Source organism: Gopherus evgoodei, chromosome 3 (assembly GCF_007399415.2).
Source record: "Gopherus evgoodei ecotype Sinaloan lineage chromosome 3, rGopEvg1_v1.p, whole genome shotgun sequence".
In the NCBI taxonomy this organism is placed as follows: domain Eukaryota; kingdom Metazoa; phylum Chordata; order Testudines; family Testudinidae; genus Gopherus; species Gopherus evgoodei.
In genome coordinates this window covers 86,493,249-86,516,638 of record NC_044324.1, presented here as the reverse complement: position 1 = coordinate 86,516,638, position 23,390 = coordinate 86,493,249, and the positions used below count along the sequence as shown (strand labels likewise).

Sequence of the window (23,390 nt, the reverse complement as noted above, 5' to 3'; positions counted from 1 at the left end):
GGACTGGCCTGCCACCCAAGGCCTGTGAAAGTGCGGAGTCATTGTCCAGGATGGGTTGTAGATCCCTGATGATGCGTTGCAGGGGTTTTAGCTGGGGACTGTATGTGATGGCCAGTGGAGTCCTGTTGGTTTCTTTCTTGGGTTTGTCTTGCAGTAGGAGGCTTCTGGGTATGCGTCTGGCTCTGTTGATTTGTTTCCTTATTTCCTCGTGTGGGTATTGTAGTTTTGAGAATGCTTGGTGGAGATTTTGTAGGTGTTGGTCTCTGTCTGAAGGGTTAGAGCAGATGCTGTTGTACCTCTGTGCTTGGCTGTAGACAATGGATCGTGTGATGTGCCTGGGATGGAAACTGGAGGCATGAAGGTAGGCATAGCAGTCGGTAGGTTTTTGGTATAGGGTGGTGTTAATGTGACCATCATTTATTTGCACCGTCATATCTAGGAAGTGGACCTCCCATGTAGATTGGTCCAGGCTGAGGTTGAAGGTGGGGTGGTAGCTGTTGAAATCTGTAGCAGACCTGAAGGTGGCCATCCTGCAGCAAAAAAACTTCAGGACCAGACTTCAAAGAAAAACTGCTGAGCTTCAGTTCATCTGCAGATTTGACACCATCAGCTCAGGATTAAACAAGGACTGTGAATGGCTTGCCAACTACAAAACCAGTTTCTCCTCCCTTGGTTTTCACACCTCAACGCTAGAACAGGGCCTCATCCTCCCTGATTGAACTAACCTCATTATCTCTAGCTTGCTTGCATATATATACGTGCCCCTGGAAATTTCCACTACATGCATCTGACAAAGTGGGTATTCACCCACGAAAGCTCATGCCCCAAAACCTCTGTTAGTCTATAAGGTGCCACAGGATTCTTTGCTGCTTTTACAGATCCAGACTAACACGGCTACCCCTCTGATACTAGTTGTGAAGAAAGAGAAGGAAAGAACTCAATTTGTCTTTCAGATCCCTGGCTGAATCTGCAGGACTGAAAGTTAAGAAAACCCTTTTTTAAAAGTAAATAAATAAATTGAACAGAATCAATATGGAATCAGTGAGGCAGAATAAACGCAGAGTCCCACTATGCCTTTTTTATAGACTTGCCTTTCAGAGTATAGCTGCACACTTAAGTGTATTGTGGTGGATTCTTGAATAGGCTTTGGGTATTGTGGATCTCTTGATCCTTGAATGAGCTTTCAAGGGAAGTGCCACATTCTGTATAGTAACATTTTCCCCCTATTTTTGTAGATATCATTTTGCTGTCTGTAATTTCACAGAAAATTATGGTATGGGAAAAGGTCTAAAAATGCTTTCAGGTGGTCTGGTTTGAAAAGGTATCTTTTGTTGTTGTTTTAACTTTCTATAAAATAGTGTTTAGGGTATTTGAGAGTTGTAGGAAAAAGGGATTTTAGTTTTGCAGATCAGCAGTTTGTTCTTTTTGCACTTAACGCAAATTATCATATGTCCCTGGTCTTGTCTGCAATAGAGTTTGTCTACACTGCAAAGAAAAACCTGCATCATCGAATCTTAGAGCCCAGGTCAATTGATTCGGACTCACGGGGCTTGGGCTGCAGGGCTAAAAATAACAGTGTAGATGTTCGGGATCGGTTTGGAGCCTGGACTTTAAGACCCTCTTTCCGTGCTGGCTTTCAGAGCATTGGCTCCCGCCCAAGTCTGAACGGCGGTACTACTATTTTTAGCCCCACAGCCTAAGCACTGTGAGCTCAATTCAGTTGACCTTTTCCTCTGAGATTTGGTGCAGTGGGTTTTGTCTTTGCATTATAGACATATCCACAGAGCCTTTGCTGGCATAGCTTTGCCAGCAGCGCCCCATAAGAAATTGAGTGTATTCTATCAGAAGGAAGTTTTTTTTTAACCAGCATAGCAACACCACCTCCATCAATTACATTATGTATGCAGACAAAAGCACTCTGATGTCTGCATAGTTGCCTCTACACCAGCAGCTATGTCGGCTGAGTCCACACTCCTAGCCAGCTGCTATAGTTATACCAGCAAAACTTTGTAGTGTAGACCAACCTCCTGTCTCGCTTTCAGTTCTGCCCTTAGGTTTGCCTGTTTAACTTCTGTTTAAAATCTAATAGGAGCGTAGCACAAATTCAGCTGTGGTATAAACTGATTCATCTCCATTAAAGTTACCTGCCTGTTCTAGGACTGAATTTGGTGCCTAGTGTACAAGTCAGGGCAGAATGAGGTCTTTCAATTACTTGCACTTAGGCCAGGAGTTTGAAAATAATAGCAGAGCCTAAGTTCACATCTGAATTTAAGCCTGGCTGGAGAGAGTACAAATCAGAGGTTTTGGGGTGGGCCAATTTCTGATACAAGTCTTTCACTCAGCCAGTTGGATTACTTTTGGCATTTCAATAGTTTAATCCAGTAGTTAAGAACAATCCAGGCAGTGTATAGTCAGTAAAGAAAATGTTGGGTTTGGCTAGCTATACATTTCCTGATGCCTTTTGGTAAATCCATTTCATATGGATTATCATACAGTATTTTACTGCACTTTCAAATAGCAGGAAATAGTTCATCATTCTCCCTTGTAGGCATCTATTCATAAATACCATTTGGAGATGTATTTCATTTTATAGTTGAACATCAGTCTTAATTTAATAATGAACAAACTGCATAAAGATTATTGTTGTTGTTTATATAGCTCGTAGAGAATACAGAACAGAAAATATAAAAAAGTTAAAAGGTAAATAGTAATTCATGCCTGAAATCTATTTTCTGGTTTCATTTATATTACTCATATTGAGGTAGAAGCTAGAGGCCCAAACAAAGCTCAGGGCTCTATTGGGTGTGGTGCAATACCACTCAGTAAAATGAATTCAGTGCTTGCTCTTGAGAACTCGCAATCTTAGCTGGAAAGGTGACACAAACAAATGGATAAACAGACATACAGGGGAGGATGGGGGACCAGGTAACAACAAAGACAGGTGTGTTTGTGTAATTTGGTAACCTTAATGCTCATAGTAGTCACAACTGGGTACCAGTCCAATCTGTATCCAATAGTGTGCTTTATAGATATCACAATAGAAGTGGATTTTAAGGAGAGATTTGTGTCTTTTCATTTGAATCTTACTGTACCTGCTTGAATTCTTATCAAGGGGGGGCTAGTTGTGACCCCTATATTTAGGTTGTCTAATACTTTCCATTATGAAGGATTCATGTGACCTTTTCTTTAAGAAGCAGTAACATCTCTATTGTTTGCAGCTCTTTGATACTCCTCAGGGAGAAATGCCTCAGAAGTTGCCTTTTCTTTTCCTGTGAAATTCCTTTCAGATCTGCCTGAATTGTAAAGTGTTAAAAATCACAATGTCCCTTCTCTCACTTGCATTCCTCAGAACATTTTTGGCAGCCTGACAAAACTACTAAATGTTCTAAAAATCCCACCACTTGCCAGCACCAGCAGTAAGAGAAGACACTGCACTGGCAATGCGGGGGAGCTACCAGAGCAACTATAGTAGGAGCGTGGGGCGGGTGAAAGCCAGAATGGGTTTTCCTGACAGCCTCTTTCCCCCCCTACCAACCTAGCATATTTCCCCAGTGTTCTATTTCCCAGCATGAGGTCAGGTATTCCTCCAACTTCCAGGATGAGGACAGAGTGAGCGAGCATTGAACTGGGCTCCCCTGTAAGAACCAGGGATCCACTGTCATAGCCCCCCCACACACATACCTTTGGACATGGGGCAAGAGCAACCTTCACTCCTGGGGAGAGGGGAGAAGGAACAGAGAGAACAAAAACAGACTCTCTTCCATAATGTCCCCCACCATGCTTAGTATTTAGCCCCAGCACCCCATCTATCCTGTGAGGCCCCACAAGAGGCAGGAGGAAGAGACAGATCTACCCATATACTTATCTGGCCCCATACATTATCATAATCTCATAGAGATTCACAGTCTTTAATATGTTTATCCATACAACACCCCTGTGAGGTTGGGAAGTGCTTTTATCTCTGTCTTACAGATGGGTAAACTGAGGCACAGAGAAGCTAAGTGACTTGGCCCAGGTCACACAGAGAGTCTGCAGCAGAGCAGGGAATTAAACCCAGATGTACCTAGGCCCAAGCTAGCACCCTAGCCACTGACCTTCACTATGTGTGGGAGGCTCCTCAGAGCACCCTTTAGACCAATATGTGGCACCATTCCCCTACTGTGTCATGCTAATGTAGCAAGTCCTGAAGATCAAATGATAGAAGTCTGTAGTTGTTCCCACAACTCTGGAAAATTATATTAAAAAAAAGTTAACAAAACATTTGCAAAGTCAAACACTGGAAAATTAGGAGCTGCTAAATCTGTGGTTGCCCATGAGTCCTTAATTGAGCCCTCTTGTACAAATGCATTATGGTCTTTGCATCTGATGAAGTGGGTTTTAGCCCACGAAAGCTTATGTCCAAATAAATTTGTTAGTGTCTAAGGTGCCACAATGACTCCTCATTATTCTTTACCATAGTTTTTCATGTGTCATTATTATTTGTATTTGAGGCCCCAGTAAGATTTGGGATTGCATTGTGGTTGGTGCAGTGCAAACACTTAGGAACACATAGTTCCACAATGAATTTTCAATCTGGTTTTAGACAAGATTTAGCCAGTAGGAGTAACAAACAAGGAAGGGTAAATGAGGTTACAGAGAAACAATATATTCTATACTGTACATTATTTTGAAATAAATGCATTTATTATCTGTTTTGTAGATGTGCTTCAGATGATGGGACGCGCTGGTAGACCGCAGTTTGATGACCAAGGCAAAGCAGTGATTTTAGTCCATGATATTAAGAAAGACTTCTACAAAAAGTTTCTTTATGAACCTTTTCCAGTAGAATCAAGGTAAAGTTTGACAGGAAAGAAAACAGATAAAAGTGCATACAGCAAATGTGAAGTAGATGAAAGTGAAGTGGGACATAGATGCACCAAAATATTGGGACCTCCAAAGACAGTAGTCCTTCCAAGTGTTTAGTGCATCCCTAGATAAATGCATCTGATGAACTGGGTATTGACCCACGAAAGCTCATGCTCCAAAACGTCTGTTAGTCTATAAGATGCCACAGGACTCTTTGCTGCTTTTACAGATCCAGACTAACATGGCTACTGCTCTGACCCTAGATAAATGTTACTCTGCTTCTGGGTGCTTTCTCAGATGAAAGCTCTTCTGGGTGCTTTCTCGGGCTGTTTTGAAAGAGAATGTAGAATAATTATTTATGCTCCCAACAACTCCAACAGAAAATTTGATCACAAAAGTACTTAGTAGGGAGAAAAAATCAGATAAAACTTAAGTACTTTTCACATGGGATTTTCATACCATTCTGGACCTGTTAAAAGATATAGAGATATAAAGCTCAAAGGGAAATGTATCTTATAAACAATTGCTAATACTTCCTTCAAAGTGGGAGCTGCAAGATTTTTGAAAAATAGGAAAACAAAGAAATATTTCAAATTCTCTCCTAATCGCACTCGTTAATCCGTGATCTATCATTTGTTAGTCAGTTCAATGCAAGTACATATAACGGTAGCTAGTATAATCCCCTCTATCATAGACAATCATGTACGCTTTTTTTCTTAAGGAACAACTAGAGTTTATAAACCTTTAACCAATCAGATGTTACCCGCAGATGTGCTTTGTTTCAAAAACTTATGCTTAGTGGTTGACATACTAGGAAAAATGTGTAGAAAAGTATAATATCAGTAGAAACAAAAAGAAACTGAAAGAAATCTTCAATATGATGTATCAGAGGGGGAGCCGTGTTAGTTTGGATCTGTAAAAAGGGACAAAGGGTCCTGTGGCACCTTATAGACTAACAGACGTTTTGGAGCATAAGCTTTTGTGGGTGAATACTCCTCCCTGATTGAACTAACCTCGTTATCTCTAGACTGATTCTTTCCTACATATTTATACCTGCCTTTGGAAATTTCCACGACATGCATCTGACGAAGTGAGTATTCATCCACGAAAGCTCGTGCTCCAATACGTTCGTTAGTCTGTAAGGTGCCACAGGGCCCGTTGTCGCTTCAGTATCATGTAATTCTAGAGAAAAAACAGAGTATTAAAATGCAAGTGTTTTACCCAGACCATATTATTTTGGCAATAAACTAGGCAGCCTTTCTGTCTGATTCCTAAGTAGTATCTCTTAAAATAGAAATATTCTCTTAATCAAATACACACATGATAACACTGCTCTACAGACAAAATGCTTCTGAAATAAATGTAGTCCAACTTTACTAATTCTGGGTCACTGAAAACGAAAATGATGCTTAAAATTGTTGATTGGCGCTAGTTTTCAAGATATGCTATTGGGTCAGTGTATACGACCTTTGACTTGGGAATGGCGGACGATAAGTGAGTTATAAAGGGAAGGGATCTCAATTTAAACCAGAAATGACTAAAATACATCTTTGACTGGATCTGTGAATAAATCTATGACTGGGTTTGGACAGTACTTGCTTTTTAGGCAAAATAATGAATGATGCAATCTGAAGCTGGTATTGCATCATACATGATATGAATTGCGTCATGTTATTCCTAGAAGTCATGGATGATGCAATCATAATAAAGCTTACATCACTCTGCTGAACAAATTGCCCTATATCAGCTCTAGAAATCATACAATGTCGTGCTCTCTTATTTGTCAGTGTTTGATTTTGCAAAGGGACACATTTCTGTTTAGCTAAAGTGAGCAGAGATGCCTCGTACTTGTGTGAACAGTGCAGATAACTTCTGCTATGTTTGTGGTGAAGTGACAAAAGCACAGTATAACCATTATGGTTAAGAAAGCCTATCACCTTTCTTTTGGCTGCAAAATTGGAGATCAGGACAAGAGGTGGGCCCCACACATATGCTGCCACACTTGTGCAACAAATCTTCGCCAGTGGTTGAACAGGAAAAGGAAATCTATGCCTTTTGCAGTGCCAATGATTTGGAGAGAGCCAACAGATCATACCAGCAATTGTTACTTCTGCATGGTGCCTCCAGTTGGGAAAAGTGTGTCAAAGAAGAAAAAGTGGACTGTGCATTATCCAAATATTCCATCAGCTATACGCCCAGTACCCCACAGAGAAGGACTGCCGGTTCCTGATGCACCAGAATCATTCTCACTTGAGTCAGATGAGGAAGAGGATGAAACTTCTGGTCGTGAACCATCAATGTCACAGGACCCACATTTTCTCCCATCCTCCTCCTCTGAACCACACCTCATAACACAAGGTGAACTGAATGACCTTGTTAGGGATTTGGAACTACTCAAGAGTAAGGCAGAGCTGTTGGGCTCCAGACTACAGCAGTGGAATCTCCTGGCAGGCTATCAGGGCAAATGGAGCCCATCAATGCTTGCAGACTATTGCTGGACAGTGACAAGAGATGCTCCATTTAATGAATACAAGAGACAAGCCAAGAAGCGCCGAGTAGACACTGAATAGGACTAAACTATGTACATAATAGTTTTTTGCCTTTTGTTTCATAATAAATTTTATTTATATAACCCTTTTGCTGATTTTTAAAGTGTTACATAAACAGGACAGGTGAAATATTATCATGTAAAGCAACCATAAACACATGAAAAGACCTAGGTTTACAATTTATGATTAAAACTCTAGTATCTACACAATATACATAGACATAAAATGTAAAAACTTAAATATCTTAGAAACAGTAGCCAATTAGTTTTAATTGTCATATTTGAATTCAGCACATCAAAATACATAATAAATATCACATTTTATCTCTGAAGCAGATGACTTCTCAAAAATTGTAGACCAGTGTAATCCTCCTTTTTTCATTGAAATATTACAAATGTTCTTCATTATGTTATTTAATATACACAGATAATATGCTGATAGATTTCCAGACAAAGACTTAGATGTTGACCTTAATCTTATAAATCTCTAATTAGTTGAGACACATCCTGGTCTCTGGTTATGATCATCAAAGGCTTTTGAGCTAGAGGCTCTCTGATTTAAAAGAGAAGTTGTCATTGACGTGTGTGTTTTTTCTAAAGGTTCCTTAGCTTTGGAACTCATTCCCTCCTTTTCTATACCAAAAAGCAAATTTATTAACCTTATATGTTATTCCCTTTTGGCTTCATTTACCATTACATTTTCAGTAAATATTTTTAAAATAAATTGATATTTCCATGTCACAATTACAGGAATAGATGTTCTTCTATCCCCTGTCTAGTCTCTCTAAGCACTCCTCCTCAGGTGTCATGCTTTGTCTTGACCTCTCCTAAGTTGGAATTCCAAACCAGCTCTCCCTATTAGATTGGGCCCTATGCTATAGTACTCAATAGGAGTGTCTACACTGCACTGTAAACCTGGGCCCGTGGAATGCAGGTGTGTGGACTTGGTGTTTCCAAGCCCATGATTGAGCATCCATACTGCACTGTACACCTGGGTTTACAGTTGCTGGACCTGGGTTTCACAGTTGTGCTAACATGTCCGTGCTGCACTATGCAGACTTTCTGGCTTGGGCCTGCAGCCTTGACCTGCATCCACATGCAAAATAACAGGGCTTAAGCCCGAGTGACAGCGGGACTCTGGCTCTGATCCATCCACTTAGCAGGGTCCTAGGATCTGGGCCCTGAGTGCTTGCTGACCTAACTCAGACTGATTTTTGTGGGCACCTGGGCTCAACCTGAGTGAGAGCTCGGGCTTAGCATGCAGTGTAGACATACCCAGTGTATCAATCATGTTTATCCAACAGATCCAACTGAGTTTAGAGATCTGTGGTTCTTCCCTTTGGGAGTCTATCGTCAGTGATGTACAGTTACAAAACAGCCTTTATAAAACTGAAGTATTGTTTATTTTAACTGTAGGAACAAAATATTTAGAGGAAAAGAATTTTAAATCAGTAAACAGATTACAAACATCTGTCTCACCTAAAGGTTTACTATCTCCCAATGGTAACGTAGGCAGGCCTAACTTCTTCAAACTCCAGAACCAGGTTCCTGTGTTTCTGGCTGGCTACCCCCAAATAACTCCACCCTCACTTAAGACAGAGAGAGAGAATGCCATCCCATTTAAACTGCCAACGTTCTTATGTTCTGCTACATTCCTAGGTTTTACTCCTTCAGACCAAAACTAGTTTTGCAGGCTGGCTGCAGAGAAAGTAAAATCTTCAAACCTTAACATTTGGGCATTGTCTCTTAACAATCCTCAAGTGTTTGCTTCAGGGGTTGCTTCTCTTGAGCCATTATTTCCATGTCTGCTTGTTTTTCCTTACCGCCTGCTATTAAACTAAACCAGTATATTCATACATTAAACATCCCAACAACAAGGTAAACATGCAGTATCCATAAATGTTTCCAGACAGCTACAATTCCATCCCGTTCCAAACATGTCCTAAGAGTACTGCGTTTTGGATTTAATTGTCAACTAATTGAGTTACAGCCCTTTAGCATGCACAAGTTGCTTCCTGTTAGGATGAGATGGTTGCTCTAACCTGTAATGATGATTGTGACATTGCAAGAACATTTCCCACCCCACACCCGTGCGGGGAAAAATATTTTTAGATTAAAAATTTTGAACTCTTTTTAAAAAGGTGGTTTTGCTTTTTATAGACAAGGGCTGTGTGTGTTGGTTATGTAGAACTCCACAAAATACAATTTTTGTCCTTTGTAAAGTTAACAGATGCCTTTTTCCATTGTGTCCTTTAGTTTGTTGGAAGTGCTTTCTGATCACTTGAATGCTGAAATTGCTGCTGGAACTATTACTTCCAAGCAGGATGCTATGGATTACATCACCTGGACTTACTTCTTCCGTCGTCTTATCATGAACCCTAGGTGAGTGTAAAATTAAAAAGTAATGTAACTAAGTTCCCATTGTTTATAATTAGAGTCCAAAATACTCAGCATGTCTGACAATCAGGCTAATACTGACTCAGTCCTAGGAAAGAAAGGTACGTGCAAATGGTTCACAACATTTCTCTAAATATGAAAACATCTGTTGGTAGATAACTTAGACTTTGCTTCAGTAACAATTAAAAAGTCATACGTAGTATCCCTAAATTAAAAGCCCAGATGATCAAATTGCTGTATATATTTCTCTTCAGTATTTTAATATTGTTTTTTAGTGCTCACAGTGACATGTTATGCACAGCTTCCTATCGGCCATCTATCGTCAGCTGAGTTGCTTAGTCATTGATGGAATAGCTATCAGCTGTCTTAATTTAACAATGGACAAACTGCATATCAGCTGTTTCTATGGGATGTTTACCTTTTCAGAGGAGATTGGGAAAGATGTAGTTGACCATTATTGTCATCTTTCCTTGCTTCATCTGGTATGTAAACCATTGTGAGCTGTTCTAACCAAGTAGTTCCACCTTCGCTTCATCATTGTTTTGAGTATATGTTCACCGACCAAAATATTGTAGAGAACAAAGGATTTGCCATTTCCTAAATACCATCAGACTTACGCAGGATCATAATACTCACATAACCACATAACAAATTCTATAGTACTTGGCAGCATTTTTAATTTGAGTTCCTTACAAGCAGTTGTGACTGCTGTGTTCACACGTGGAAATAGTCAAATAACCAGTTGCCTTAACTCCAAGTTTAGTCCTTCATTAGTTCTTTATTCTCCATCTAGGCCTTCACCCTGAATCTTTCTTAAGCAACCTTCGCAAGTGCATTTTGAAAATGGAAAATACAGAAAGTCTGAGTTTGTTTTTGTGCTTATTAAGGCTACTGAGATAAACCATGTTATGGATTTGCATGCACGAATGCTAATTCAGTGTAGTGAGTAGTCATAGGAGAACTTTATAAAGAATTCTAATACTGTATTTTCATGTTTAAATGATTTAATTAGTGGATCTAATTTGGTAAGTTTTCTGTCCAGCAGTATCAAGCTCCAATGTAAATCTCCTTTGTAGAGAGGTTTCTTGAATACAAAATAGATTACATAGGTAGATATAGATACAATACAGTTATTATTTGACTAATGTGTAAACTGTCTAGATTATACAAAATGTTCCTTACCTGGGGTCAATATTTACTGCTGCCCCTTACTTCTGAAGCATTTTTTTAATGATGGTACATAATATGAAAACTTACATTTCAAGTTATAACTCAACAATAATTTTTAGGGACAAATTTTTGCTTTGAGCCAGAATCCCTGAATAATCTTGGCCATGAGAGCAGCGTATGTGATAAATGGAATGCAAAGTTTTCTCAACAGGTGCTGAGGGAGAAGGTGATTAAATCTGACCTGGAGTTCTCCATGTATAGTGGTGGTGTGGGTGGGAGACAGTCAAGTGGATGCAGAAGTGGAAGGGATAGGGGTACTTACAGAATGGGTTTGTAGGGGAGATTAGGATCTGATTGTAAGGGGTAGGGGGATACAGAATGATGTGGAGATGTGAGGCAGATAGTCCAGAGTCTTAAAAGGATAGATCCACTGAGCTGGTGGGCGCCACTTCAGAGTGGAGTTTGGTAGGCATTGCTAATGTGGTTGAAGGGACAGCAGACTTATGAAACAGGAGTCCTGCATCAGTTTGTGAGAGTGCCATACATGGAACAATACAGATACAAGTTGAAGCCATCAACAGCCTGCTTCATATTTCCTCCCTTCACCTGCATTTATGCCCACAATGTTCTTTCTAGATTCAGGAGGCCTCAGAGAAGGGGCAGGACAGGGCTACGGTTTTCAGTTTTGTGCGATTAGAAAGTTGGCAACCCTAGTCAGGCCTGCTCAGTATTTCATTGAGAAGCACCTAAGGAAAACTCAGGTGCTTCAGGAGGAGGAGTCCAGATTCATTCAAAACGACGCTTTTCCTTCTAAGCTAATTCCCAGTATAGTAATGGAGAGTACTGTGCCATAGATGAGCTTCATTTTTTGAATGACATAAAACCAAGGTCCTAACCACTTGTAGTCCTTAAGGATCTAATGTCACTTTTCACACTAGTAGAAGTGTTCTGGCTACATTCCAGTTTTGATGCTTACACTTTGTCCACAGTGTCTGTATTCCCCCAGCAGTTTCAGTTGGCTATATTCTTCTTCACTTCTGGCCCTAAGCTGTTTTGTAACCTTCCTCTCCACTGTGAAACAGCTAATCCTTTTCATCCAGCATGTGTTTGTGTGGTGGTGAGTGAAGTAATTCCTGCATGCGTGATTTGTAGAGTGCTTTGTGATTGTTTGGGTTGAAAGGTGGTATATAAATGCACAGTGATGTCATGTTTCCAAATAAACAGACTTAGGCTACGTCTACACTACAGGATAAATTCGAATTAGCTTAAACCGATTTTATAAAACTGATATTATAAAGTCGATTGTGCGTGTCCACACTAGGCACATTAATTCGGTGGTGTGCGTCCATGGTCCGAGACTAGCGTCGATTTCTGAAGTGGTGCACTGTGGGTAGCTACTGTAAAATAATGAGGCCAACAATGTCGATGTGCGTCCACACTAACCCTAATCCAATATAGTAATATCGATTTTAGCGTTACTCCTCTCGTTTTGTAGGAGTACAGAAATCGATTTAAAGAGCCCTTTAAATCGATATAAAGAGCAGTGTAGTGTGGACGGGTGCAGCGTTAAATTGATTTAACGCTGTTAAAATCAATTTAACAGCGTAGTGTAGACCAGGCCTTAGATAGTATGTAATAGACTTAAATTCTCACTTATTTTGCCTATTATGTGTTACTGCTGTGTAAACAAATTTAGTATCCGTCGAACTACACCTGCAAAGTCCTATAATAAAAAGTCATTAGTCTTATTGAAAACTCATGACTATTTAAACCATATTAATTTGATTTTTACCTTTTCTGAGAGAGAAATTAAGATCCAAACAAGTTTTCATTTTAAGTATCCAGGTATCTGATATAGTTTAACCTCTTTCTTTCCATTGCTGAATAGCAATAAAAAGTTCGTCACAATATTCAGAATGTGAAAATAAATCCCCAAAAGTAAACTAAGAACTTTTCATTCTTATTCTAATTTTGTGGGGCACCATATCAGATTTTAACATCTCAGTACTTTAGAATGCATAAATCAGAGACAAGAAAATGTTTCTGCAACAAATTTTAAATAATCTGTCATACCTTATATATTAATATGTTTAAGTTATGGTATAGCAAATATGTAAATATTACATTATTTACTTTTACTGAGTTATTTTACTGAGTTATTTCCCTGGTCTGTTGAATTATTGAATCCATCTGTCATGTTATCTGTAAGGGTATGACTACACTTGAAATTTCAAAGCGCTTTGAAGTGTGAGTGTGGTCAGCGCGCCAGCGCTGAGAGAGAGCTCTCCCAGTGCTGCACGTAAAGCACATCCTGTACGGGTGTAGCTTGCAGCTCTGGGAGTTGCGTTTCCAGCGCTGCGGCACTGATTACACTGAGGCTTTACAGCGCTGTATCTTGCAGCGCTCAGGGGGATGTTTTTTCACACCCCTGAGCGCTAAAGTTGCAGCGCTGTAAAGTGCCAGTGTAGCCAATGCCTAAGATGGGTTCCTAACTTTAGTGATAAAAAGAGTAATTGAGCCCATGATTAGGAGGGTGGGGATGTTGGCAGCTGGTATTGTTCAGGGGAGGCTGAATAGTAGCCACTTTGTTAACTAGATCATGAATAGGCCTTGATATGCAAATGAGAGGGATAGTCCAAATGAATGTATCACAACATGCCAAGTTTCCAGTCCATTGTTTATTTTACTAAGGGTATGTCTACACTACAGGATTTTTCCGATTTTACATAAACCGGTTTTGTAAAACAGATTGTATAAAGTCGAGTGCATGCGGCCACACAAAGCACAATAATTCGGTGGTGTGCGTCCATGTACCGAGGCTAGCGTCGATTTCTGGAGCGTTGCACTGTGGGTAGCTATCCCATAGTTCCCGTAGTCGCCCCTGCCCATTGGAATTCTGGGTTGAGATCCCAATGCATCATGGTGCAAAAACAGTGTCGCGGGTGATTCTAGGTAAGTGTTGTCACTCATTTCTTCCTCCGTGAAAGCAACGGCAGACAACATTTTGCTCCCTTTTTCCCTGGATTGCAACTGGCAGACGCCATAGAATGGCAACCATGGAGCCCGTTTTGCCTTTTGTCACTGTCACCGTATGTGTATTGGATGCCGCTGACAGAGACAGTACTGCAGCACTACACAGCAGCATTCGTTGGCCTTTGCAAGTAGCAGAGACGGTTATCAGTTGTTCTGTGCAATCTGCTGTGCCATTGTAAATTGGCGATGAGATGACGGTTATCAGTCGTTCTGTATCGTCTGCTGCTGCCATGGGTGCTCCTGGCTGACCTTCGCTGAGGTTGGCCAGGGGCGCCAAGACAAAAATGGGAATGACCCCCCTGGGTCATTCCCTCCTTTATGTTGTATCTAAAAATAGAGTCAGTCCTGCCTAGAATATGGGGCAAGTGTACTAGAGAACCAGTGTATTAGAGAACCAGAGAGCATAGCCGCTCTGTGTCAGATCCCACAGAAATGATGAGCTGCATGCCATTCTAGGGGGTGCCCCTGCAACAACCCCACCCGTTGAGTCCCTTCTCCCCCAACCTTTCTGGGCTACCGTGGCAGTGTCCCCCATTTGTGTGATGAAGTAATAAAGAATGCAGGAATAAGAAAAACTGACTTTTTAGTGAGATTAAATGAGGGGGAGGCAGCCTCCAGCTGCTATGATAGTCCAGGCAGGGACAGTAAAGGGTCATGAGGGAGAGGAGCCCAGCATCCCGCTGCTATGATAGTCCAGGCAGTACAGAATCTTTTCTTTAGACATGAAGGTGGGGGCGGACGCTGATGGAACTCAGCCCCCAGTTGCTATGATGAGGACGGTTACCAGCCGTTCTGTTCCATCTACTGGGAATGACCAGGAGTCATTCCTATTTTTACCCAGGCGCCCCCGGCCGACCTCACCTGAGGCCAGCCAGGAGCACTCATGGGCTGATGATGACGATGGATAGCAGTCATATTGTACTGTCTGCCACCGCAGAGGGGAGGGGAGAGGATGCTGCTATTCTTTGCTGCAGCACCGCGTCTACCAGCAGCATGCAGTAGACATAGGGTGACATATAAAAAAGTCGAGAAATGATTTTTTTCCCTTTTCTTTCATGGGGATGGAGGGGGATAAATTGACAACATATACCCTGAAACACCCCGGACAATGTGTATGACCCTACAGGCACTGGGAGCTCAGCCAAGAATGCAAATGCTTTTCAGAGACTGCGGGGACTGTGGGATAGCTGGAGTCCTCAGTACCCTCTCCCTCCCTCCATGAGCATCCATTTGATTCTTTGGCTTTCCATTACGCTCGTCACACAGCACTGTGCTGTGGCCTCTGTCTATCATAGCCTGGATATTTTTTTCAAATGCTTTCTCATTTCATCTTCTGTAACGGAGCTGTGATAGAACAGATTTGTCTCCCCATACAGTGATCAGATCCAGTATCTCCTGTACGGCCCATGCTGGAGCTCTTTTTGGATTTGGGAGTGCATCGCCACCCACGCTGATCAGAGCTCCACACTGGGCAAACAGGAAATGAAATTCAAAAGTTCGTGGGGCTTTTGCTGTTTACCTGGCCAGTGCATCCGAGTTCAGATTGCTGCCCAGAGCAGTCACAATGGTGCACTGTGGGATACCGCCCGGAGGCCAATACCGTCGATTTGCTGCCACACTAACCCTAATCCGATATGGTAATACCGATTTCAGCTCTTGTCTGGGAGGAGTACAGAAACTGGTTTAAAGAGCCTTTTATATCGATATAAAGGGCCTCGTTGTGTGGACGGGTGCAGCGTTAAATCAGTTTAACGCTGCTAACATCGGTTTAAATGCGTAGTCTAGACCAGGCCTTAGAGTCAGTCGTTTTTAAATGTTCTAGGGATTTGAAATTTATGATTTGAGTTAAAGCTTTTTAATTGTAAGCAGGTTGCAAGCAGGTACTGTGCCATGCCACAAGGTGCTTCCACATCAATCTTTGTTTATAAGGCTGTAGCCAGAGAGAATGAGACTGGCCAAGAGTTCTGTTCTGTGAAAAAAATATGTGAGATTAGCCTATCACAGCTGGCACGTTGGAGACCTAGATAAAGACCACATCTCATCAGCAAGGAAAGGCGATCCTTGGCTTTGGGTGAAATTAATAGACCCTGTCCATTCTATTAACCTTGTGAAAGGATAGACTTCATTAGTCCAACTTTTTCTTCAAAAGGGAAACAACCATTAGAAACATTTTTGAAAATCAAGCTCCAATATTTTATACTACACACTTAATCAGAAAAAGAGAAATAGAAACCTACTACATATGTGACACTAAACAGAATTAACTTTGCAGTGGGAACATTAATGTGGTGATGCACTTTCTCTCCATATAGCTACAAATTGAAGTGAGGAATTTAAATCACTTCTTTTTATGTAAATTGAATGTTCAGTAATGACAGATTTTATTGTTGATTCATTCAAAGATTGTCCTTAAAAGATTTTCCATTTTGTGACAACCTTGGAGAATTTATCACAGTGAAAGAATAGTGTAGCATAAATTACAATAAAATGAAATTGTCTCAGTCAATTAGTTGTTCTTATTAGTGCACAATTTTTCATTATATCTCACATTTGCAGTTTCTTGCACATTGATTGGCTAAGTATGTCTAATTTGCATATTATGGTTATTTCTCCTTCAAAGTGCAGATTCTATTACTAGACTGAGGGCTATTATTAACCATTCAAAGTAGCATAATTTGCATAATCGATCCATAGTGATTTCTCAGTGACCAAATACCAATTATGCAAAATCCTCAGCTTTCAATGACTTAATGCCTTCATGCTACCCATCTATATGCCCACAAGTTGTAAGGGCACCTAAATTTTTGACCTCCTATCAATCATTTTGCTGCAGATAACTCTAGAAATTAAATACAATGAGAATATAATACTCACATTTATGATATGTATAGTCCAGTGATTTATGACATTGGCCAAAAACAGATTCTTTGAAGATGTAAGAAATCTCATAATGGACAATTATTAATTGACCCATACATAGAAATTTTCTTCATCGCCATTTAGTTATTGGCATGTGCTCTTTAAATAGGAAGGTTTGTGTTCTTTACAAATGTAGTGTAACCGTGAATGTTCTTACTATTCACATAACTCTCTGATATTTTTAAAATCCCACTAACCTTTTGCCCTGAATAATACCTTGTGGTCATGAGTTCCACTGGATAGTTTTTATTTGTGTGACTAAACATTTCCTTCCATCAGTTTTTAAATGTGTTGCCTTTTAATTTCCTTGGTTATTACTTCGTATTAAGAGAAAAGGTAACTCGGAGGACCAGAACAGCCTTGTCTATACCATTCATTGCTTTATGCAGCTCTTTCATGACCCCTCTTATTCATCTCTTCTCTGAACCAAGTAATATTAGGGCTTGTCTACTCTTGAGATTTTTGCACTGATGTAACTGCAGTAGTGCAACTACCCAATATTGGTATGTTTCAAAAAGATAGGTGACTTTCACCTAAATGATTTATGCTGGTATCAATCTGGGGTTAAGCCATGCTGGCAAAAGTCATTTTTTACACCCATATAGTGAATCTACACTAGAGGGTTGCAATCGTACAGTTGCACCGGTACAAAAATTCCTAGTGTAGACAAGCCCCTAGGCTTTATTACCTTTCTCTCTCTCATTTTACTTTTAAAAGGAATTGTTCTTAAGCCTTCTTCAAAGGAAAAAGAAGTGTGTGTCAGAAGGTTAGGTGAAAAGAGAAGAATGGAAGAAGACTCAAAAGTTGTGGTACCCGTGTTTGTTATGAATGGGGAAGTTTAAGGGCAGTAGCCAATCAGAGTAGAGGGATTTATATTAATCAAAGTCCAGGAGGGGACTACACTGCAGCATAATAATTTATTAATACCCATAACCAAGACTAATAGACCGTGCTGATAAACACACGTTTATCTACTTTGTGCTTTTGGCCTCAGTTTGTTTAGTTCCAGATGTTGGTTTTTACATCATAAATATGAAGAACACTTATGTTACTATTTAAGTAGTGTAATAAGAGTTTATTTTTCCCAATTACCTTGGGAAGCACAGAAATATGATGTGACTCATACTTCTCTGGGATTGTGTATGTAAATGTAATACTTTTTATTGACAGCATGTTTTGAGATTATGAAATTGGTTCATTTCATTGCCAAACAAAAATTATACTGTATATCAGTTTAGCAAAATATTAATTTCAGTTCAATGGGTAGAGAAGGATCATGGAGTTGATAGTGTTAGTCAGAAACCTAGATAATAAGGAATTTCTGTAGTAAAGCCTTGTCTGTTGCTCATAAATCTTGGTGTGCTGGGCGTTTGCACAAGCATGGCCTTCCTTCTCTTCCCTAATCTATTGTGAATGGTGAGTTCTTCTCTGAGAATGTTGTTAGACCCAACACTTGCACACTGAGAAGCCAAATCACGTGATCCAACTGCTCTTCTGGATCATGCTTTGTCCAAATGGACTATGCATCTGGGCATACAACAGGAATAGTAAATAAGTGCCTCAAATTTACAGATGCCCAGTATTTCTGAATTTGTGGTAAAAACTCACTTATGTAGCAAAATTACTTGTGAAGATCTGAATTAAGGCAGTAAACCCACTGGCAAATTCCTTTCTGATCACTGAGAAAGTGGTATCTAATGGCTTGGAGTCCGCTGATGAATATAATCTAAATCAAGAAAGTGAGACATAGTAGAGGTTCTTGCTGCCATGAAGTATAAAGGAATACAATAAAATAAATATATAACCTGCCAAAATATAGCCTGCCAAAAGTAATTTTTATTAACTTTCAGTCATAGAACAAGTAAGCAAATACGAGACAGTAAGAAGTAGACAAATGTACTCATAAAGATTATAACCTACACATGCAATGGTAACACATCAGTCCATTAGTAACAGGCTCCAATGAAGCTGGACAGTTCCCTTTCCAATCGAACATACTGAATCTCAGCCACTTCAAGAGGATGCCCCCAATACAATACAATATACACCCACAGACACTGCTGGGACTTGCTTACTGTGCTCCCCCTAACAGTGATGTGCTCAATAACATGGATTCACCACAAACATTTCACTGCCAGGGACATTATCAGAAGATGCCATTCCCAGTGAATTCCTCTGGCTGCCTAGGGCCACATGCCAAGGGAAAGAACAAAGGAAGATGTCTATGAATGTGTCTCTGTCACGGTACAATTCCCCACCCTTAGCGTCCAAAAGATGGGGTACCAGCATAAATTCCTCTAAGCTCAATTACCAGCTTAGAACCTGTAGCGCTGCCACCAACCAGGAATTCCAGTGCCTGGTATACTCTAGTCCCCCCAAACCCTTGCCCGGGGACCCCCAAGACCCAGACCCTCTGGATCTTAACACAAGGAAAGTAAACCCTTTCCCTCACCATTGCCTCTCCCAGGCTTCCGCTCCCTGGGTTACCCTGGAAGGTCACTGTGTGATTCAAACTCCTTGAATCACAAAACAGAGAGGACAATTCACCTTCCTCCCTCCTTCTCTTTCCCCCTCCTAGACTCTTCCTGAAAGAAAGTAATCCTGGCACAGAGAGAAATCAGCCTCTCTCTCCCTCTTCCCTCCTTTCTCCCCACCAATTCCCTGGTGAATCCAGACCCAGTCCCCTGGGGTCGCACCAGAATAAAATAACAATTAGGTTCTTAAACAAGAAAAGCTTTTAATTAAAGAAAGAAAAACAGTAAAAATGATCTTGTAAATTTAAGATGGAATAGGTACAGGGTTTTTCAGCTATAGGCACTGGGAACACCCTCCCAGCCTAAGTATACAAGTACAAATTAAAATCCTTTCAGCAAAAATACAAATTTGAACTCCTTCCAGCCAAATATACATTTGAACTCCTTCCAGCCAAATACACATTTGCAAATAAAGAAAACAAACATGAGCCTAACTCGCCTTATCACCTAATACTGACTATTTTGAATCTGTAAGAACCTGTATCACGGAGATTGGAGAGAAACCTGGTTGCACGTCTGGTCCCTCTGAGCCCCCAGAGTGAACAACAACCAAACACGAACAGCACACACAAAAACTTCCCTCCCTCAAGATCTGAAAGTATCCTGTCCTCTGATTGGTCCTCTGATCAGGTGACAGCCAGGCTCACTGTTCTTGTTAATCCTTTCCAGGCAAAAGAGATATGAAGCACTTTTGTTCTATTAACTCTGTTTATGACAGTCTCCCATATTAAAGCTTGTACATAAAGGGTATTATGTTTTCAAAATCGTAAGTCTCAAAAAGCATAGATTGAGCTTGGTATTCAATTTAGCAGATTTTGCTTTAAAAAAAAAATCCTGAGAAAACCTTCACAGTAGCAAGATTATTTGTGTAATATTTTCAGCTGTCTTTGCAACCTGCTTTCATTATGTATGTTATTATTATTACCGTATAACCTGAACATAAAAAACATGGGGCTGTAACAAATGACTTCACAGCATTGACAGTTATAGCAGGACCATTTCAAGCCTGATGAAAAATTTCCCAGAGAGCGCTCAGGTCAGGTTTACATAAGCTAAACAGGAAACGATTGCCACTATCCACATTAAATCCAAAATGTTTTGTGTAACTTCATCTACATTTTATGTTGCTACACATCTCTCTATCACTCTCAAATGATGAAATTCCACACTTGCTTAGATTAGATAAATAAGTTCATGTTTCGTGGTTTATTATTCTTGCTAAACTTTACTAGATTTGAGGATTTAAATATATTACTTTAAAAGACAATAAAAAGTTAGTTCCTTCAGTTTTTGATTGTTTAAATTTTATGTACTTTGTACATTTTTATGTTACCAAGGGGTTTGTTATTGCTGTTTCCCAGTGGATTGCTAATGGAAGTTAGCCTGTCTAGCCCATGTGCTAGATGGTGTTAGTATAAAACTGCCTTTGACTTTCACACCTCTCAGGGGACGAGTAATTGTTGTGTTCAAACAGCCTGTAATTGTCATCCCGCTGGCTTTCTCAGTACGCTTCTGGCTATTAGAATCATTAAACAACTCAGCACCTGTTAACAGCATTGTAAATATTCAACCCTGCTTGTGTGCAGGTTGAGCCCAATATAGGAAAAGGCTTACAGAGCCCATCCTCATAAATTAGAGCTTCTGACAAGTCAATTATTGTGAAACTGGGTTTCACAGTGAAATAAATGAAATGGTGTGCTGATAAAAAGATAGGCTGTCTGTTTATAGCAAAGGGAAAATAATGACTAGATGGTTCAGTGCAGTGAGCATGAAGCGGCATTGTTTTTATTCTTTATCTGTAATTAAATAGCTAGGTAATATAGCTTCATAGCAGAACTGATGTAAAGTACAGTTTGTACACTTTGAACATACTTGCATGCAAACAGATCTGCATTTATCAAAATACTTCATAATCTCGTTCATAAAATCATTGTTGAAATCAAAGTAATATAGTCTTTTCAGTTGAATGGCTGCACTATTTATTGGGATAAAAGTGCACTGAATGACTGAGAAGCTCCCTTGGGTGTGGTTAATATTATATTTATCCTATTACAGGTACTAGTTAATAGTTGACAGTACTTCACTCCAGATCACAAATAACTTAAAAATTCTCCTTTTTGAAGTAGATTTGCATTGGGAACTTGAAAGATTTTTCCCTACAAAATTGCCAAAAGTGTAGGTATCAGCAAATTTAGAAAAACTTCTGAAAAAGTCTGCAAAAATATTATGTACCAAAACAGTGGTCCTCAACCTTTTTGTGGCCAGTAGCACATTCATGTTTTCAGAAGAGTGTGGCGGGTGCCAACAGTTTTTCAACGCTTATTTTGTATTTGTACATTAAATAATATGAAAAACATCATATTTAATATTACATAATATATGAATCCATAAGATTAAAAGGGTAATCTTACATGTAAAAGGTATTAATTAAATTATTTCACCTTGCCATGTGAATTTGCTCTTTTTTATCTACCTGTAAGGGGTTTTTACAAAATAAATATAAACATTTTTCATCTTATTTATTTTTAAAAAGTAAAACATTGTTGAACTGCTGGTCCAAATATATTTATTATTCTTACTTTAACATAGAATGAAGCCTGCAGCCCCGGAGTTCTCTGTCCCCAGCAGGCGTGGGGCCGGAGTTTCTCTCCGGCTTAAGCCGTGGCCCTGTGCTTGCTGGGAACCGAGAACACCAGCGCCTGCAGCCCCGGAGAAGCCGGAGAGAAGCTGCAGCCCCACGTCTGCCAGGGACAGAGAACACCGGCGCCTGAGCCCCAGAGTTCTCGGTACCCGGCAGGCGCAGGTCGCAGCTTCTGTCCCTGCTGGGCACTAGGCGGGCGCACATAAATGCTCCGGCAGGCGCCATGGCGCCCATGGGCACCACGTTGGGGACCACTGAACTAAAGAGTGTGTGGAATGAGACTTATTTTTCCTTATAAATTTTCCCACCTATGCTAACACCAGTGCATCAGCAACAGTCAGAGCGTTAGTGGAAACAGGGCTCTAGTCTGCTACTGGCATTCTAGGCGCCCTGTTGTCTAACTGCTCAGAAGAGATGTTCAAAGCACTAGTAGCAGCAGCAGCTGGACTACTCTAGAACTTTCCATTGTGACCAGTGGTGGAGCTGAATGGGTGGTGGCAACGCTGGGAAGTTTTAGGAAGAGTTCAAATGTAACTGAAGCAAAAGTATGAATGAAAGAGCATCTTTATTTAACTGTAACATCCATTTCATTGTGCTATTTTTGAATGACATAAAAAAAATCAGCTATTTACAGAATTAAGAAGCATAAGTTCATGGCAACTCAGTGTCCTCTCTTTTTTATTGTGCTTTTGAATTATTGACCTTTTCTATATTAAAAATATTTGAATTATACACTTTAAAATAGTGTTTTAATTGCACTGCTTTATTTCAGAATTTATTTTTAAATGTTCAACACTAAAATTTAAGAATGTACTCATTTCCTTTACTAATTGTAGAGCCAGTGTCTCACTTTCTTTCTTGAGTGGTCGTATGGGGCCAAATTCGTATGTCTTAACTCCAGTTTTATTCAGGCAAATTCCCGTTGAAATCATATTAATTTTGTCTGAATAAGAAGCTGAGGTTTTGGCCCATAGACTGCTAATATAGTTTTGCCCATAATTCTGCTAATAACGAGTGCAGGAGTTGGTCAAAAATGTCAATGAGTCTTTTCTCATGCATAGCTGTAGTAAAATGTTCTGGCTCATTTAGAAATATCTTTCTTTAGTTCAGATAGCAAAGAAATATTATTACTGTACAATGTGATAAATGTACATAAACAGAAGAACCAGGAGAATATACACTATAATGTGTACTAAATACTCCTAATGTAAAATGCCTTTGTTGATTGATTTCAGTTTTTTGTGGAAAATTAGGCTGAAAAATATTAGTGTTTAATAAATCAAAACTTGGGTGTTCCATGTGT

At 40.0% G+C, this 23,390-nt stretch overlaps 1 protein-coding gene across 1 annotated transcript in view; it reads left to right on the top strand.

Annotated features, from left to right (window-relative positions):
- The window catches only part of ASCC3 (activating signal cointegrator 1 complex subunit 3), a 544,482-nt gene that overhangs the window by 449,673 nt on the left and 71,419 nt on the right, over positions 1–23,390 (top strand). The window contains exons 33-34 of the mRNA XM_030556009.1: positions 4,700–4,832; positions 9,650–9,775. Coding sequence (XP_030411869.1) covers positions 4,700–4,832; positions 9,650–9,775 — 259 coding nt within the window. The remainder of the gene's footprint in view (positions 1–4,699; positions 4,833–9,649; positions 9,776–23,390) is intronic.